Genomic DNA, 16006 nt, shown 5'->3' with positions numbered 1-16006 from the left:
GTTAGTCTGTAAGGTGCCACAGGACTCTTTTCACTTTGAACTAGGTATAATCTTCTTTAGAACAGGTGGTTGCTATGTAAGTACGTTCTTGTCTCCTGCCAGCTTGACTGCAGCGTTTGGGAGTGCCCTCCCTGCCTCCTGCCCACTGATGGGGTACAGAACGAGCTACACTTTTGCAAAGAGAAACTCTAGTAGGAAGGGGGGTGTAGTTTACATCCTCGCTAGGTCAGCGTTCCCCAAAGCAGTGCCTCATATTAATACCTTAGTAAGGGCCCCCCTTTCAGAACTACTCAATCCACATGGCTGCAAAAGATGACCTTGTATTATAGTTTCTTGATTTAACAGCAACAGGGCTTTATTTCTACTCAGGCTACAAATCATTTTAACTAAGGGAGTGAATGCAGCCGTTGTTCAGCTCTCTGACCACCCCTGCCAAGTTCTGTGCCCCATCCCGTATAGGTTATTGCTTATCGGGCTAGTAAAATGTAGCATGGCATGGAGAATGTGTCTCTAATGGAGAGATCAGGGTGCAAGGGGCCGAATTCTAGGTTGCCTTGCACCTTGTAGTGGCATTCACATCGATGCAAAGTGAATGTCGAAGGCTGCCAGATCACAGTGCCAAGTGCATTGCCCTCATTTTGCACTGATGACAAGAACTAGGCAAGGTATGGAGCAATAGAGAATCTGAGTAAGGAACTTGCGTTCTCTTTTCCACTTTGTGATCTTTGGCCAGCGTTTTTATAAAGTGTCCACTATTTGGGATGCCTCCAGTTTTGGGTCCCTGCTTTTTAGAGGTACTGAGAGCTTGCAGTTCCCATTGGAGATCTGGGTGCTCAGCCCCTCTGAAAATCAGGACAGGACCTGTCCTGAATTGGGCGCCCCAAATTAGTGGCTGTTGGAGCCTCAAACTCCCTGTGTATATTATAGCAACAAAACAGACATAACGATTCCCTACTGATTCCCACCTCAAACAGATGTTGTGGGATCTGATTCACTTGTAAGTGTTTTGAGTGGCTCAGACAAACAGCACAAGTTCAGAACATTCCCTTTGGAGTGGAGAAGTTGGCAGATTTTCTTCTCATTTCCATGTCACCTTGAGCAAACATCTTTCATTGGGTGGCCTTCCTTCTGCACATGTCTTGGCTGTGTTGTCTCTACTCTAACTGTGAGGTTGTGTGTTGTCCCCGTGAGAGTTATGGAGGCTCACAGTATTATACACACATGCATTGCGAGGACTTGGGAAGTTAGATGAGAAAAATCACACGCTGCTTTCTCCCTAGTCTTCCATTAATGGATCGTGGGGAGATAAAACACCCCAGAGAGATCAGATTGATCAGGAGGGCCCATATATTTGTACATTTGCACAGAGTTGGAAGTGTAATGCATTTTTTTTCCCCATAAGGGAAATCAAGTTGCAAGCATTTCAAAAGCAGCATCTTCTTACCAGAGCTATGGAACACCCTGGCTTAGAGCAACTCCTGGTGTTAGCGGGCAGCGACTGGAGTGAACAATTTTGGCCTAATGATTGACAGGCCATTGCAGGAGGGAGGCTTTTGGTTCCTCCTAATACATCGAGCTTCCAGCGTTTGAGGGGATCTGCAGACACTAATCCTCACCGCACTCCTGGGAGGGACAGTCAGGAAATATCATCATTCCCATTTGGCAGGAAAGAGAGAGTCCCGTGGAGAGCTGCCCGTGGCCACACAGCCTATGCATGTCGGAGCCAGGATTAAAATTCAGGGCTCCCCAGGGCTGGGATTGTTCTCCTTCCCCACAGTGCCTACCCTTGAATGCCTCCCCACCTGGCTCCTGATGCAAACGACACTCGGGATTGGGAGGGTCTCTGGTTTTCAGTATTTTCACCAGAATGGTTGGAAACCTCCCTTTTTACCAGAGGCCTCTGCTGTAATCCTGCCATTCCTGTGTCCTCCTGTAAACTTTCCAATGTGCCAGTGACAGCAGCTTCCTGGGGAAATGATTTGCTGCTGTTGCAAGCGGGGTTATCCTTGCCAAGAACAGCAATCAAGGCAGAGCACATTGATTTCTTTTCATTTATTTCTTTTATTTTTAAAGATGTTATTTTGGATCCATAGCCCAGTTCCTGTGGATTCAGTCAATTGTTTTCGAGTGCGCTTTTAAACTGTCTTGAGCCAGACCCTAAACTGGTGTCACGCCGTTGAAATCAGTGGAAGGATAAACTGAATGGCGCGTCAGCAGCAGATCTGACTCCACCTTCTTAAAAGCATCACAATATCTGCTGGCCAGGCATTGTGTTGCAGCAGGCACAAACCTCTGAATCCTTTCCATTCCCAAGCATCTTGACTTCTCTTTTTGTGATGCTAATAATAACCTAAGACATTTATTGTGGCCTATTTTCTGATGTTAGTCTGAAGGGAAAGGGCAAAAAAATTAAAATCAGTAATGTAGACAGGCTGTCAGGGCCGGCCTTAGAATTTATGGTGCCCTAGGCGAGATTATTAAACTGGTGCCCCTGTGCCTGATCTGCTCTTAGCAACACAAACATAAGCTTACAGTATTGGAAAACTTGCCACATTCACGTTATTAAAACCAGTTTAACTTAATTAAGCACACTGTAATGCTGATGGACTAGCACTAAAGAAGCAGCACTATAGAAAAAATTCTGATGACAGAATGATGCAAATTTTTTTTTAATTTATCAAAATTTTATTGGAAATTTATATGAAGAGGTATTGAAACAAAGATTTGTTTTTAATTAAAAGCAATCTTTCTGGCTTTTTTGGCTGCAAAATCAGTAATAATGTCATCATATGACAAAGACAAAGTCGTGTCTTGTTCGATTGCAAGAATAGCAAGACCAGTTAAGCGTTCCTGACTCATTGTAGAGCGGAGATAGTTTTTAATGAGCTTTAGTTTTGAGAAACTCAGTTCTCCTGACTCTACTGTTAAAGGAATTGTCAGTAGAATACGAGTGGCAATGTACACATTAGGATATATGTCAACAAGTTTGCGGGTATGAATAAACTGTACAATGTCCATCACCGATTTTGCAGAGTTGGTGCAAATATCACTAATATAATGAAAGTGCCTCCACTTACACCAGTCCTGTACTTGGCCAGCAATGCACAAAGATGAAAAATAATGGACCTGTGAGTAAGTCATGCATCCTACGAAGTGGGTATTCACCCACGAAAGCTCATGCTTCAAAACTTCTGTTAGTCTTTAAGGTGCCACAGGACTTTTTGCTGCTTCTGATGGAGGGGGAAATAATTAGCCAGACCTTTTTACATCTCAAAAAAAGGCTGAGTGAAGTTTTGGTTTCAGTTCTTATTTTATCCAAGCTTGTATGCCCCTCCTTGGATGCTCATTTAAAAAGATGAGCTATACAGTATCCCGACATGAAGGGAGAAGGATTATCCAAGAAAATAAGTAGAAAAACACTTACACTTGGTTCCTAAATACTACTCATACATTCAAGAGCCATGAAAATCTCTCTCCTATAATGTTTGAAGGTCAGTGGGAACTAGAGTCATCGAGGTGGGGGCTTTCAAAACCTGTCATGGGCTTATGTAATGCATTCACTACAGATGGACCAGGCTTGGTTCTGAATTCAGACTAAAATATAGAGCAGTCTGGAGGCTGAGTAAGTCAGACCTTTTAAATACACAACCCAAAGCACCTCTGTACTGCTCTTCACAATCAACCACTATCCCTACAGGAAGTGCAGTCTTCATATGAAAGAAGACCTCTGGGTGACTTCCTTGACACGTTAGTTTGTGTCTCTGGGGCTCAGGGTGGTACCTGATGGTAGCCAGGTAACGTGCTAGCCAACGGTAATGCCAGAGCGTTGTGCTGGTATTGGAGATGTATAAGGAACATGCATGGTAGTATCATATTGATAGCTAGCTCTATGAGCCTTTTCATTAGGTTTATTAGCAGGGATAAACAATTAAGTGCATAAAAAGAAAGAACCATCCCCTGGCTCCTTCCTTTGCCCTTTTTCAGAACTGAATTTTTACCAAATCTTTTTTCAGGACATGAAGTATTCATATAATTTTTCACCCCAAACTCTACCCTGCTACCTGTCTTGGACTCCTGGATTTCAGCCAAAATTGGGACTCGAAGTACCAAATTGCAATGAGAGAGGCTTTTCATTTGCTGGTCAACATGGAAGTCCCAGAAATTGCACAGAAAAGCCTCCTGTCATGAGGTCTCCAGCCCTGAAAGATTTGGATAATTTAGTTAAATTTCATTGTGGGGAGGCCTATCTCAGCAGAACCCCAATATTGATCTCTGTGAGATTCACCCATCACTGTTTATTAGCTGAATCTGTTCTCTAATCTTCTGCATTATTAACTTGCCTACCTTTAAGGAGGGAAAAAAAAATCAGGAACAGTTCCTGATCTCTTTCACAGAGAAGCCTATTTTGATTTGTTACAGTTCTTGGAAGTGTCACAAAATATTAAGTCTTTCAACTAACCATGAGTGATCCACTCACTTGGATATCTAGGCATAGGTCGAATTAAACCAGTTCTCGTGCACAAGTCAGAAAAAATTAACATCAGATTAAACAGATACAACTGATGCTTCAGCAATCATAAGTGATGTTCATATCAGTGCACTATACTGGTGACAGTTTTAATAGACTAATCCTCCCCCTCAGCTTCCTTTGATGCACAATTATTTGTTGTCTAATGCTAGTGAATAATTCATTGCAAATAATGCATATCAGAAAATACTGCATTTTTTTGTCTATCCAGGTATTTATATCATACTCCGCACCTTCAGATCTAAGCACCTTGCAAGAAAAGACTACTGAAGTTCATGGCCACAAGATTTTCTCTCTTCTTCCAGGCAGTTCCTCCACTGAATTACCCAAAAGATTATAGAATATCAGGGTTGGAGGGGACCTCAGGAGATCATCTACTTCAACCCCCTGCTCAAAGCAGGACCAATCCCCAGACAGATTTTTGCCCCAGATCCCTAAGTAGTCCCCTCAAGGATTGAACTCACAACCCTAGGCTTAGCAGACCAATGCTCAAACCACTGAGCTGTCCCTCCCCTAATCATTCAGCCTCCCCATTATTTGAATAGCTCTATTGCAAAGCAGTACCATTGTCACCCAGGCAGTCTACTGAAGTGGTGAAAATCACAAGAGGAGCATTTTCAAACACACTTCACAAGAGACACTCGGGCAAAGCCCACTAAATAAGCAAAGAGTTTGATGTGTGATGTTTTGAAAATTTGTGTTTTAGTGACTTCAGCTGTGACCTGGAAGGAACAGCTTCTCTCTAGGGGAACTTGCTTTGTGGTGGGACCTGCTCAGTTCCTGACATCATTACTCACCTATACTGTATGAAAGACTTTTACAACTGAGCTGCATGGCCCAGCAGGAATTCCATAAAAACCATCCCATCTTTTACACTTGGGAAGACTCTTACTGCCGCTCTTGGTACCAAAGGCTGTGTGATGGGGTATCCATCGCACACAAGGCCCGAAAGGGTAAATCAGGCCAATTAACCTTGGGCAGCACCTGGAGGAAACCCAGGGAGTGCTAGGACTAACTGCTAATGAAGTTCAGCTGAACGGGGTCTATAAAGAGAGGAAGTTGGTAGGCTGCAAGGGAGGAAACCTGCAGTCATGCTCCCAGATTCAAGGGGGAAGAGTAGGAAGCAGTGCAGGGAAGGAGCAGTAAGGGCTGGGAGAATAAAAGCCCAGAATTGCTGGGTTGAGGGTCCCTGGACGAGAACCCAGTGTAGATGACAGGCCCGGGTTCCCCTACTAGTCACTGCTGAAGTGACACAGTAGGAATAGCCCATTTGGGGATGGTTTGAAGCAGTCTGGAAGCAGACTTTGATGATACCCTGGAAGGGGGGAAAACTTTAATGTGATTTAGCTGGAGGGCTAAGCCATGAAGAGGAAAGAGCTGCAGCTCCCGACGCATGAATAACTGAGGGAAATGACAGACTGGGTAACTGCAGGAAGGGGTGTCGGACTAGGTGGCAGAGCTAAGTCCCCAGATGAGGCACAAGGCGGCACCACTGAGCTGTTAGTAGAACAGACCCCGTCACAGGTTATCTTCGCTTTGCTCCAGAATCCATGCTAGAAGATATTTAAACAACAAAACAAATGTTGTGATTTAAGTTTTGTCTAGCAGAAAAAAGAAAGAACTGGTCAATGGACCAAGAGAGTAATATTGCCAGTAGACTGTACAACAGCAGCATATATTGGGGACAACAGCGTATGGCTGCAATCACTTAAAGGAAAATGAGTAATAAATACAACATTCTTTTTCCAAAAGCAAAGGTCACAATAAGCCAGTGGAATAGCGTGGGAAAACCTGCCATGGAGTTAGCCTGTGAAGCGAAGGCTGAATCTCATCTGCCCTGAGCGCTCTCTTCTCAAGAGAAATTTATTTATAGAAGGAACGAGGCCTCCTCCAGACTTCTAATGTATTTGAAGTTTGTGATAACGTGGGAGCTTATACTGACTCGTCTCCACAGTTTCTTTGCTGTCTGCTTTCAACAGTAGTAAATATCCACTTAAGGATTTATCTTTGTGTTGTTATGTTTTAATGACGACACATGGATGTACATTTGGAATGGAAGCATCATAGACATCGCACCAACTCCTGCAGTTGGTTACAGAGATGTAAATCTGGAAGGACATCAGTGGAGTTGCTGCCAATTTACATCTGAGTTATTGACAACAGAGTTTTTGCCTGTGGTTCAGCAGCACCTTGCTGCATTCTTAATTCTTAGAATATCCTTCTCAGCAGCTGCAAAATGGAAAGGGTCATGAAATCAGGCTGACAATAGGTGGACCAGAATAAAATGCCAGTAGGGCTAGATCCTCAGATGGCATAATTCAGCATAGCACTCGACTTCCACTGAAATCCGTGGAGCTACATTGATTTACACCAGTTGAGGACCAGGAGCTAAGAAGCATGGATGCAAACTGTCGCATCTCATTTAAAGTTACTTTTCCAGCAACATCTGTGTGATCAACCTTCATTTCTCACAGTTTTGAAATATTTCGTATATGAAACCCTTCATTTAACCTTGAGTCTGCCTTTCCTTTTCTTCATAGCTTCTGCAGCGCCACCCTTCAAGGTCTGAATGGATAGGAGGTGGCAGACTTTGCTATGGATGTGTGCATTGCTTTCTTTGCTGGCTTTCGGTCTTAAGGAACAATGCCTTGTGCATGTGTTGAGCAATATTCCTGCAGCTGGAAAACAGCTGATGAAGCCTTGAAATAAGGAATCAACATGTGCTCTTAAAAAGCTCCTTGCAATGATGGAAACAGAAACTTCATCGCAACAGGCATTTGTCTGTTTAGACATTAACAAACACTCCACAGATTTTCCTCTCGCACCCAGCCCATGTACATAATCTTATATGAATAGTATCCTCTGCCATTAACTATGTATAGTATGTTGTTAACCACTAGATATAAGGCTTATGGGAAAAACAAAGTGCCCAAGATAGGAGTAAAGCATTGGATTGGATTCAGGAGATCTGGATTCGTCTCCCAGTTCTGATACAGACTTCTGCATGACCCTAGGCAAGGTGCTTAGTCTGTCTTTCTCAGATCCCCATTAGTAAAGTAGGGCACCATTCTCCCAAACTTAATCTGTTTTATCTATTCAGAGTGTAAAATCTTTGAGGCAGGATCCATCTCTTCTTATGTGTCTGTGCAACACCTAGCACGACGGTGCTTTAATTTTGGTCGGTGGCCTCTGAGAGTTATTGTAACAGACAACAGTACTGACTTGAGATGCAGACAGTAGATTAAGAAGAGGTAAGAGCTGTTACGATCATGTTCCTTCTCAGAATATTCATTTTATTTATACTCCACCTGATCACTAAACAGTATTATGGGTGCGGCTACATCCTTTGATTGAAAAAAAACCAAACAAACCAATCTCAGATTACACAGTGAGGATAAGCGAAATAAACCATTTTCATTCATTTTAAATGAGGCTGATCCTAAGCTTGTACACAAAGAGAGCCACCAGAAGTCGTATTCCACACTGCTGGTTTCGACACTGCCACCGGTGCTCACTCTTCCTTTACATAAATATATGATGTGGTTTCAGAGAGCTCTTCTCACCCAGCAGACAACCTAAAAAACAGTATTAGCGTTGATGTTGCCTCATACATTCATATTAGTGTCGCTATAGAGAACAGTGAAAAGTGAGCTAGGAGAGGAGCTTATATAAGTCATGTCAAGCTGTGCTGCAGATGAGTTATGACCCTCCGCCTCACTTGTGGACAGTTATGATTTATGCACTCCAGAGTGTCTCACTCCCCACCATTATATATATATATATATATTATATATATATATATTCTCTCATCATGTATGTACACCCATGTGTGAGATATAGTACGGACACATACATGTGTGTAACGTACCCTATGCTGTGAATAGTATGTCCCAGTTGTTACCACGTAATTAGCTATTAAGCTCTCCTTGCACTCACTCTCAAGGCTCCTCGCCACTCTGCTCTGCTCGTCTGCTGTTGTTGCTCTCAGCCTTTTCCACTTAGCCAACAATGCCGACCTTTGTCCACCTGTTTGCCAGCTTCTCATGAAGACATCTCGGCGCTTTCTTAAACAATGTCGTTCCACCCAGAGTCCCTGCACTGATCTGTAAGGCCATATCCTCCTTCAGATCCTTCCCTGAGACACAACATGGCCACAAAGCCTAGGAGTCATCAGCCAAGTAATGAGGCTGGGTTCTATGTTTATATATTTAAACGGTATGGGCATGTATATAAATGGCCCATATCTACTGTATCCCTCCACCTTCTTGCCTAGGGCCTTGTCTGTCATAGCCCTTTCTCGGCCACACTGTGGCTGCTTAGATTATGACTCAGGCTGTTGAGAAGAGCAGTGGCTACTTGCCCAATGCTTGTGCTATAGAGTAAGCACTCAAATGCTCCCTACTGTGAGTGGGTAAGGAGGAGGTGGAGAGGGGCAAGGAGTGGGAGGAGCCCTGGCTGATGACTAGTGCTGGAGAGAGGAGCCAGGTGACTCTCCCATCTGGCAGGAGGTTTCTGTTGAGAAATATCTAGGTGCAGAAGTCTTAATGAGCATAAAGGCTTCAGCACAATAAAAAGTCCCAAAGGATAATAAAACAAACAGGCTCAGATGCAATCCTGCACTGAGCCCCAGATCTGCACTGCTATGAACTGCAGTGCTCACAAGAGCAGCCCAGAGGCTGCTCTAACTTTTGGCAGCTGGGTTTGGGCCCATATGCTACCTGAGCGTAGCTGGAGCATACCACACTCTGGCTATACCTCCTCCCTGCACCAGGACTGAGTGTGGCAGTTGATGCAGTGCTGAGTATGTCAGCTCTATATCATCTGAAAGCTTACCCATGCTGGGAGAATTAGCAATTATTTCAAGTGGAAGAGAATTTGAAGGCAGTGCCTCAGTTTTTGGCTTCAGGCAATGCACACGTTGGATTCGGGAAATAAAGTTCATGCTCCTGCAAGTCACACCCCACTTATCACAAATCTCAGGAGATGGAGAGTAGGTCTGGTCTGCGAAAAAACCTCTGTGGCTGCAATCTCAGAGCTTGGATCTACAGATTTGGGCTTGCGTGGCTCGAAATAGAAGCTAAGATGTTCCATGGGGCTGGCGAGGGGGGTGGGTCTCAGAGCAGGAATGTCTACTCTGCTACTCTTAGCCCCGGAGCATGAGCCTGAGTCCGTAGACCCGGGCTCTAAGACTTGCTGCTGTGGTTGTTGGGTTTTTTTTCCACTGTAGATGGTATTTATCCTTGGGAATTTTTCCCTACTGTTGCTGCCTGAGCCACTTACTGTGGCTCTGATGCTGCAAGGTGATCCATGTAGGTCAGGGGTGGCTAACTTGAGCCTGAGGAGGACTCAGAATTTACCGATATACATTGCCGAAGAGCCACAGGAATACACCAGCAGCCCCCCCAATCAGCTCCCCATCCCCGCTCCCAGTGCCTCCCACTCACAGGCAGCCCCGCCAATCAGCATCTCCCCCTCCCCGCCACATCTCCTGATCAGCTGTTTTGTGGCGTGCAGGAGGCTCCGAGGGAGGGGGAGAGGAGAGAGGGCACAGCAGGCTCAGGGGAGCGTGTGGAGCCGGGGCAGGGCCTGTGGCAGAGCCAGGGGTTGAGCAGTGAGCACCCCCCAGCACGTTGGAAAGTTGGTGCCTGTAGCTCCAGCTCCGGAGTTGGCGCCTATACAAGGAGCCACATGTGGCTCCGGAGCCACAGGTTGGCCGCCCCTGATGTTGGTAGACTCTTACCACCTTGCAGAGCCCTAATGAAGCCAAAGAGGGCTGATGAATACACAAGCAACTGTCTGCATAGATTACATTCCAGGATCAGGGCCTATTTCTATGGGTGTATGTATGTACACAGGAATACTCTACATTTTATCCTATATAACTACTGTATATAAAGAGGTTATTGGTTTTTATTATGTAGTTATTAATTATTATTTGTAGTACTATAGCAATGGCTTGTAGGAGCCCAAATCATGATGCAGAACCCCTCTGTGCTAGATGCTGTACAAACACAGAACAAAAAGCGACAAAGAGTCCTGTGGCACCTTACAGACAAACGGACGTATTGGAGCATGAGCTTTCGTGGGTGAATATTCACTTCGTCAGATGCATGTAGTGGAAATTTCCAGAGGCAGGTATAAATATGCAGGCAAGAATCAGTCTAGAGATAATGAGGTTAGTTCAATCAGGGAGGATGAGACCCTCCTCTAGCATCTAATATCTGACTTGTGTCAATTTATCCTTTTATGTAGTGACTGTCCAGTTTGGCCGATGTTGCATGGATTGGTTCCTGAGTTAGAGTTACTATGGTGCAGTGTGTGGTTGCTGGTGAGAATATGCTTAAGGTTGGCAGGTTGTCTGTGGGCGAGGACTGGCCTGCCACCCAATGCCTGTGAAAGTGAGGGATCATTGTCCAGGATGGGTTGTAGATCCCTGATGATGCATTGGAGGGGTTTTAACTGAGGACTGTAGGTGATGGCCAGTGAAGTTCTGTTGGTTTCTTTCTTGGGCTTGTCTTGCAGCAGGAGGCTTCTGGGTATGCGTGTACCCAGAGCCAAATGCACACCATAGTAACTCTAGCTCAGAAACCAATCCATGCAACAAACCTCGATGCCAACTCTGCCCACACATCTACTCCACCAACACCATCACAGGACCTAACCAGATCAGCCACACCATCACCGACTCATTCATCTGCACATCCGCCAATGTAATATAAGCCATCATGTGCCAGCAATGCCCCTCTGCTATGTACATTGGCCAAACTGGACAGTCTCTACGGAAAAGGATAAATGGACACAAATCAGACATTAGGAATGGCAATATACAAAAACCTGTAGGAGAACACTTCAGTCTCCCTGGACACACAATAGCAGATTTAAAGGAGCCATCCTGCTGCAAAAAAACTTCAGGACCAGACTCCAAAGAGAAACTGCTGAGCTTCAGTTCATTTGCAAATTTTACACCATCAGCTCAGGATTAAACAAAGACTGTGAATGGCTAGCCAACTACAAAAGCAGTTTTGCCTCCCTTGGTGTTCACACCTCAACTGCTAGAAGAGGTCCTCATCCTCCCTGACTGAACTAACTTTGTTATTTTTAGACTGATTCTTGCCTGCATATTTATACCTGCCTCTTGAAATTTCCACTACATGCATCTGATGAATCATAGAATATCAGAATTGGAAGGGACCTCTTCTAGTTCAACCCCCTGCTTAAAGCAGGACCAATCCCCAATTAAATCATCCAACAGATTTTTGCCCCATATCCCTAAATGGCCCCCTCAAGGATTGAACTTACAATCCTGGGTTCAGTAGGCCAGTGCTCAAACCACTGAGCTATCTCCCCCCATGTAATCATCCATGAAAGCTTATGGTCCAATATGTCTGTTAGTCTATAAGGTGCGACAGGACTCTCTTTAGCTTTTTACAGATCCAGACTAACATGGCTACCCCTCTGATACAGAACAAAAAGACAGTTTCTGCCCCAAAGACAGAGAAGATGTGACCCAGTAATTCTTAGGTGAGTAGTCCTTACTCATACACGTAGGCCCATTGACTCCATTAGGAATCGAGGTCTTTCAGCAATTCTCAGCATCAGGACTTTAATTTGTCAAAGCAAAAATTTACCTAGGATGACCTCTATGAATACATTATAAGGAAACAGGACCAGCTTATTAGGGGACCTTTTCGCATTCCGATCATATAGACAAGGCAGATTTATAAAGGCGCCACGATTCATTAATCAGTTATAAATTATGTTCATCTAGTCTTAATCATGCGCCTCAATATCCAAGGCATAAAAAAGCCACGAGTATGCAAAGTGTGCTAGCACACGTTAACTGAGCAACATCTAAGTGCTGTAAGATGTACCCAACTGGGTAGTTATTGTGAACACACCAAGGGTAGTCTCCATCTCCCTCAGGTAACACAGCACTTCCATCTGAACTCCCAAGTCTTCTGGGTTTGGGACAGTGCACAGTGGGGTTAATCCACGATTTAAAAGGCAGCCTTTAGTTTTCATTAGCTCTCTCTCACACACACACACACATCTGTCCTCTTTGGTCTCCACAAGCGCGATGTTATCAGTCAGCTGAGAGGCTTGTTTTTACTACAGCCATTTTATCATCTCTGTCACTCCTCAAAGCTAAGGGGATCTCATTCCCCTGGCTCAAAGCACCACGGCCAACTAGCTGTGCTTTCAGGAAATTAGCAATGCAATTATGATGCTAGCCCAATTGTATTAAAAAAATCAAATGACAGCCAGTGTCTCCAGAGCCATTGAGGCGTGTTGTTAAAACCACCAAAACCACCTTCACTTTTCCATCTTCTAAGTGTCACTTTGTCATTCGTGGTCACAGAGCGAAGCCTCTCTTTCCTGAAGCTAAGAGCATAGGGAGGCTCCGAGAAACAACTTTGGAAGCCTTCCTTAACAAGCACTTGCACGTCTGACACTTTCGCAGTGACCTGCTCCCTCTGCGCCCCACCTCCACCACCACCGCACATTGGAAACAGGAAAGTAACAATGCTTTCTCAAACTTTCCACCCTTGCCATCTGATTTACTCAGGGAGGATCATGTGTGTGTTATCACATAGCCCTCATTAGTACCGATTACTGGAATACCATCATTGGATAGCACATGTTAATGCTGTTTACCAGTGTGCATCATATAACCCCCATGAGTGCTAATTAACTTCTATACATCACCACTAGTGCTGGTTACTACGCTGCATTATCATATAGCATCTGCTCCTATTGATTCCTGCTATACATCATCATACACGTCCAGCTAATACGGATTACTAGACATCCTATAGACCCCACTAGTACTGATTACTATCCTGCATTCTCACAGTCTCTGACAAGTACTGATTACTAGAAATTATCCTATAGATGCCACTAGCATTGATTACTACCATGCATTATCATGAAATCTGACTAGTATTGATACTACATATTATCCTATAGCTCCTACTAAACACTGATTATCATCATACATTAACATATAGCCTCTGACTCATACTAATTACTATACATCATCAAATAGATCTTACTACTACCGACTTCTACAAATTATCACATAGCCCCCACTGGTACTTATTACTAATAATTAAAAGATTATACAATGGGACCATCTCTATTCTCTGGGACAATTACTCAGTACAAAGAAATCATAGCTTACCCTTTCCACACTGCGTCTTCTCAGAGATCCATATGGCATTTTAAACAAAAGTCTTCGGGTCCTACCGGGAGTCACAGCTGTCTGCACTACCATAATGCAGAGACGAGTGTGTGTGTGTGTGTGTGTGTGTGTGTGTGTGTAGCAGAGAGAAGCTTCTTTTGAAATAACTTACAGTCTCATGCAGATTTCCCAAATATCAAATAGCTGAGTGGGTTTTTAGTTTAGACCCATGTGAGTCAAGATGTGACTTGTTTTGAAGGAAGGAAAAAAATAATATTCCTGCAACCCTAACAACATGTTTTAAGCAGCATATCTTTAGCTTCCTTCTGTTTCTCTCAGTGTAGTTTGCTCAGCTGGATCGCTGTGCCACAGAGGTGGAAGAATTAAGCTTCTGGGGAGAATGTTCCAAAAATGTCAACCTCGCTTCTTGTAGCTACAGATGGTAACCAGGTCAGTTGTCTAATCAAAGCTCTATCAGACTTATTATACATTTCAGCACGTGATGGCAGACCCCTCTGGTTTGCTGTACAGTAGATCACATGTTCACCTTAAAAAGAATATCTGGTGTATCACCATCTGGCGCAGAGATTAATGTTAAATCCTACATTCAGATATTACTCTCTTCTAGACTTCGGGGAGCACATACAGAGTAATTGGACTTTAAAGGATTCTCCAGGCTGCTCAGTTAATACCCCCCCCCACCAGACTGCATATTATATCTAGCACACTATATATTATGGGTAGACATGCACATTTATGCATACTCACAATACCCCTGCCCCCATAACTATACATGCACACATATACCAGTGGAAACATATAAAGTTATATGCCTATTTTAAAAAGTGTCTGCTACTTTCACCAATACTAAAACAATAAGTTAACTGGACTTTACTGTAACACATTCTGTACAGAATCAGAGTCTTAATGTGTACTTCTGCTTTCTCTTGGAATCCAACTGTACAGAGAAGACAATCACATTTTCTTTTACAGAAGATAAGAGGTTTGATGATTACCTGTTCTGTTTCTTTCTTCTAGGGCACCTCGTATTAGCCACGGTCGAAAGACAGGTTACTGGGCTAGATGGACCTTTGGTTTGACCCAGTATGGCTGTTCTTATGTTGAAACAATATCCATTGTTTTACTGGTACAGAGGCAATTTGAGCTTTGGCAAATTTCTTTCAATTTCTGCAAATGAAATGTCCCAAAGCAAATATATGTGATTTAACAATTGTTTTTAAGGTCTATTCTGTATTTTCATGTTCTGTTACAGGTACTGGGTGGGATCTGAATTAACCTGTGCAAACTGAGAGTCACTTCATCAACTCCATGATGTTTTTCTGATTTCACTTGGTCTAACAGAGCAGAATTTGGCTCACTGCTCTTTCCTTAAGATCAGTCCAGTTTTGGCCAGATCTCTGATAAGCTTCAGAGATTAATCTCTTCTCCTATGGATAGTGCTCAATTTAATGCCTTACTTCTTTGGTTTGGTTTTTTTGGTTCAAGTCTAAAAGCCCAAAAGGAGGTATTGGGAATGTGGCCTTCAGCACACCATTTATAACAAACAGAAAAGTATATATCTGTCCAGCATATGTGCATGCATTAAAAGGCAGTAAAAAAAGAAAAAGCAGCAGCTTAATGTGGGAAATTCCAAATATTAAAAACAATCGGCCTTTGTTCCTAATTAGTTCCATATGTGTGCTGCCAAATAGAGTGAGAGAGACAGGAAAAGACGGAAATGTCTTAAGCATGGCTGACTGATACAGATTCTTTCTAGAAACTAGGGATAGGGTTACAGATTTTGACTCAACTTTTTTTTTTAAAAAAAGTATTTTTTTCATGACAATCAAAAATCTCTCTCTAATGTTAACCACCTCCCAGTTCGAACCAAACATTAAAGGCCAGATGCTGTTCTTGTTGACACCAAAAACTGGGGAGTCACTCCATTGACATCAATAGAATTTCTTTGGATTTACACCAGTGTAATAAGACTGGCAATCTGGCCCATTGGAAATTGTGTCTGACTCAGGATGAGTCATGTCTGAGCCAGAACCTCAGGCTTTAGACCATATAATGTACAGCAGGGCTAGCAGAGATCTCTCCAGTAATTTAATTTAAGGACCTGGGTTCTCAGGGTTCCTGCCTACATCATTCCCATCATGCCTTACCCAATTTCTTCTAACATTTCTCAAGTGAGGGTGTAATGATATCCCTGGATGAATCATTTAACATGGTTGGACCCAAGACCTACTCTAAAAGCAAGAGTCTTTATGACATGAGCTGAAGGACCGGCTCCA

The 16006-nt window shown here is 43.6% G+C and overlaps 1 protein-coding gene across 3 annotated transcripts in view; it reads right to left on the bottom strand.

Annotated features, from left to right (window-relative positions):
* FRMD4A (FERM domain containing 4A) overlaps positions 1-16006 on the bottom strand; it is a 410751-nt gene that overhangs the window by 299094 nt on the left and 95651 nt on the right. The window contains exon 1 of one of the 3 annotated variants that reach the window (XM_030565594.1): positions 13710-13808. The exons of the other annotated variants lie outside the window; for them this stretch is intronic. Coding sequence (XP_030421454.1) covers positions 13710-13802 — 93 coding nt within the window. The 5' untranslated portion in view covers positions 13803-13808. Of the gene's footprint in view, positions 1-13709; positions 13809-16006 lie in introns of those variants that run through there. 3 annotated transcript variants of the gene reach the window in all.

Source organism: Gopherus evgoodei, chromosome 1 (genome assembly GCF_007399415.2).
Source record: "Gopherus evgoodei ecotype Sinaloan lineage chromosome 1, rGopEvg1_v1.p, whole genome shotgun sequence".
Classification (NCBI taxonomy): Eukaryota; Metazoa; Chordata; order Testudines; family Testudinidae; genus Gopherus; species Gopherus evgoodei.
Note: the sequence above shows the minus strand (reverse complement) of the source record. Positions and strands in the feature narration are given on the sequence as shown.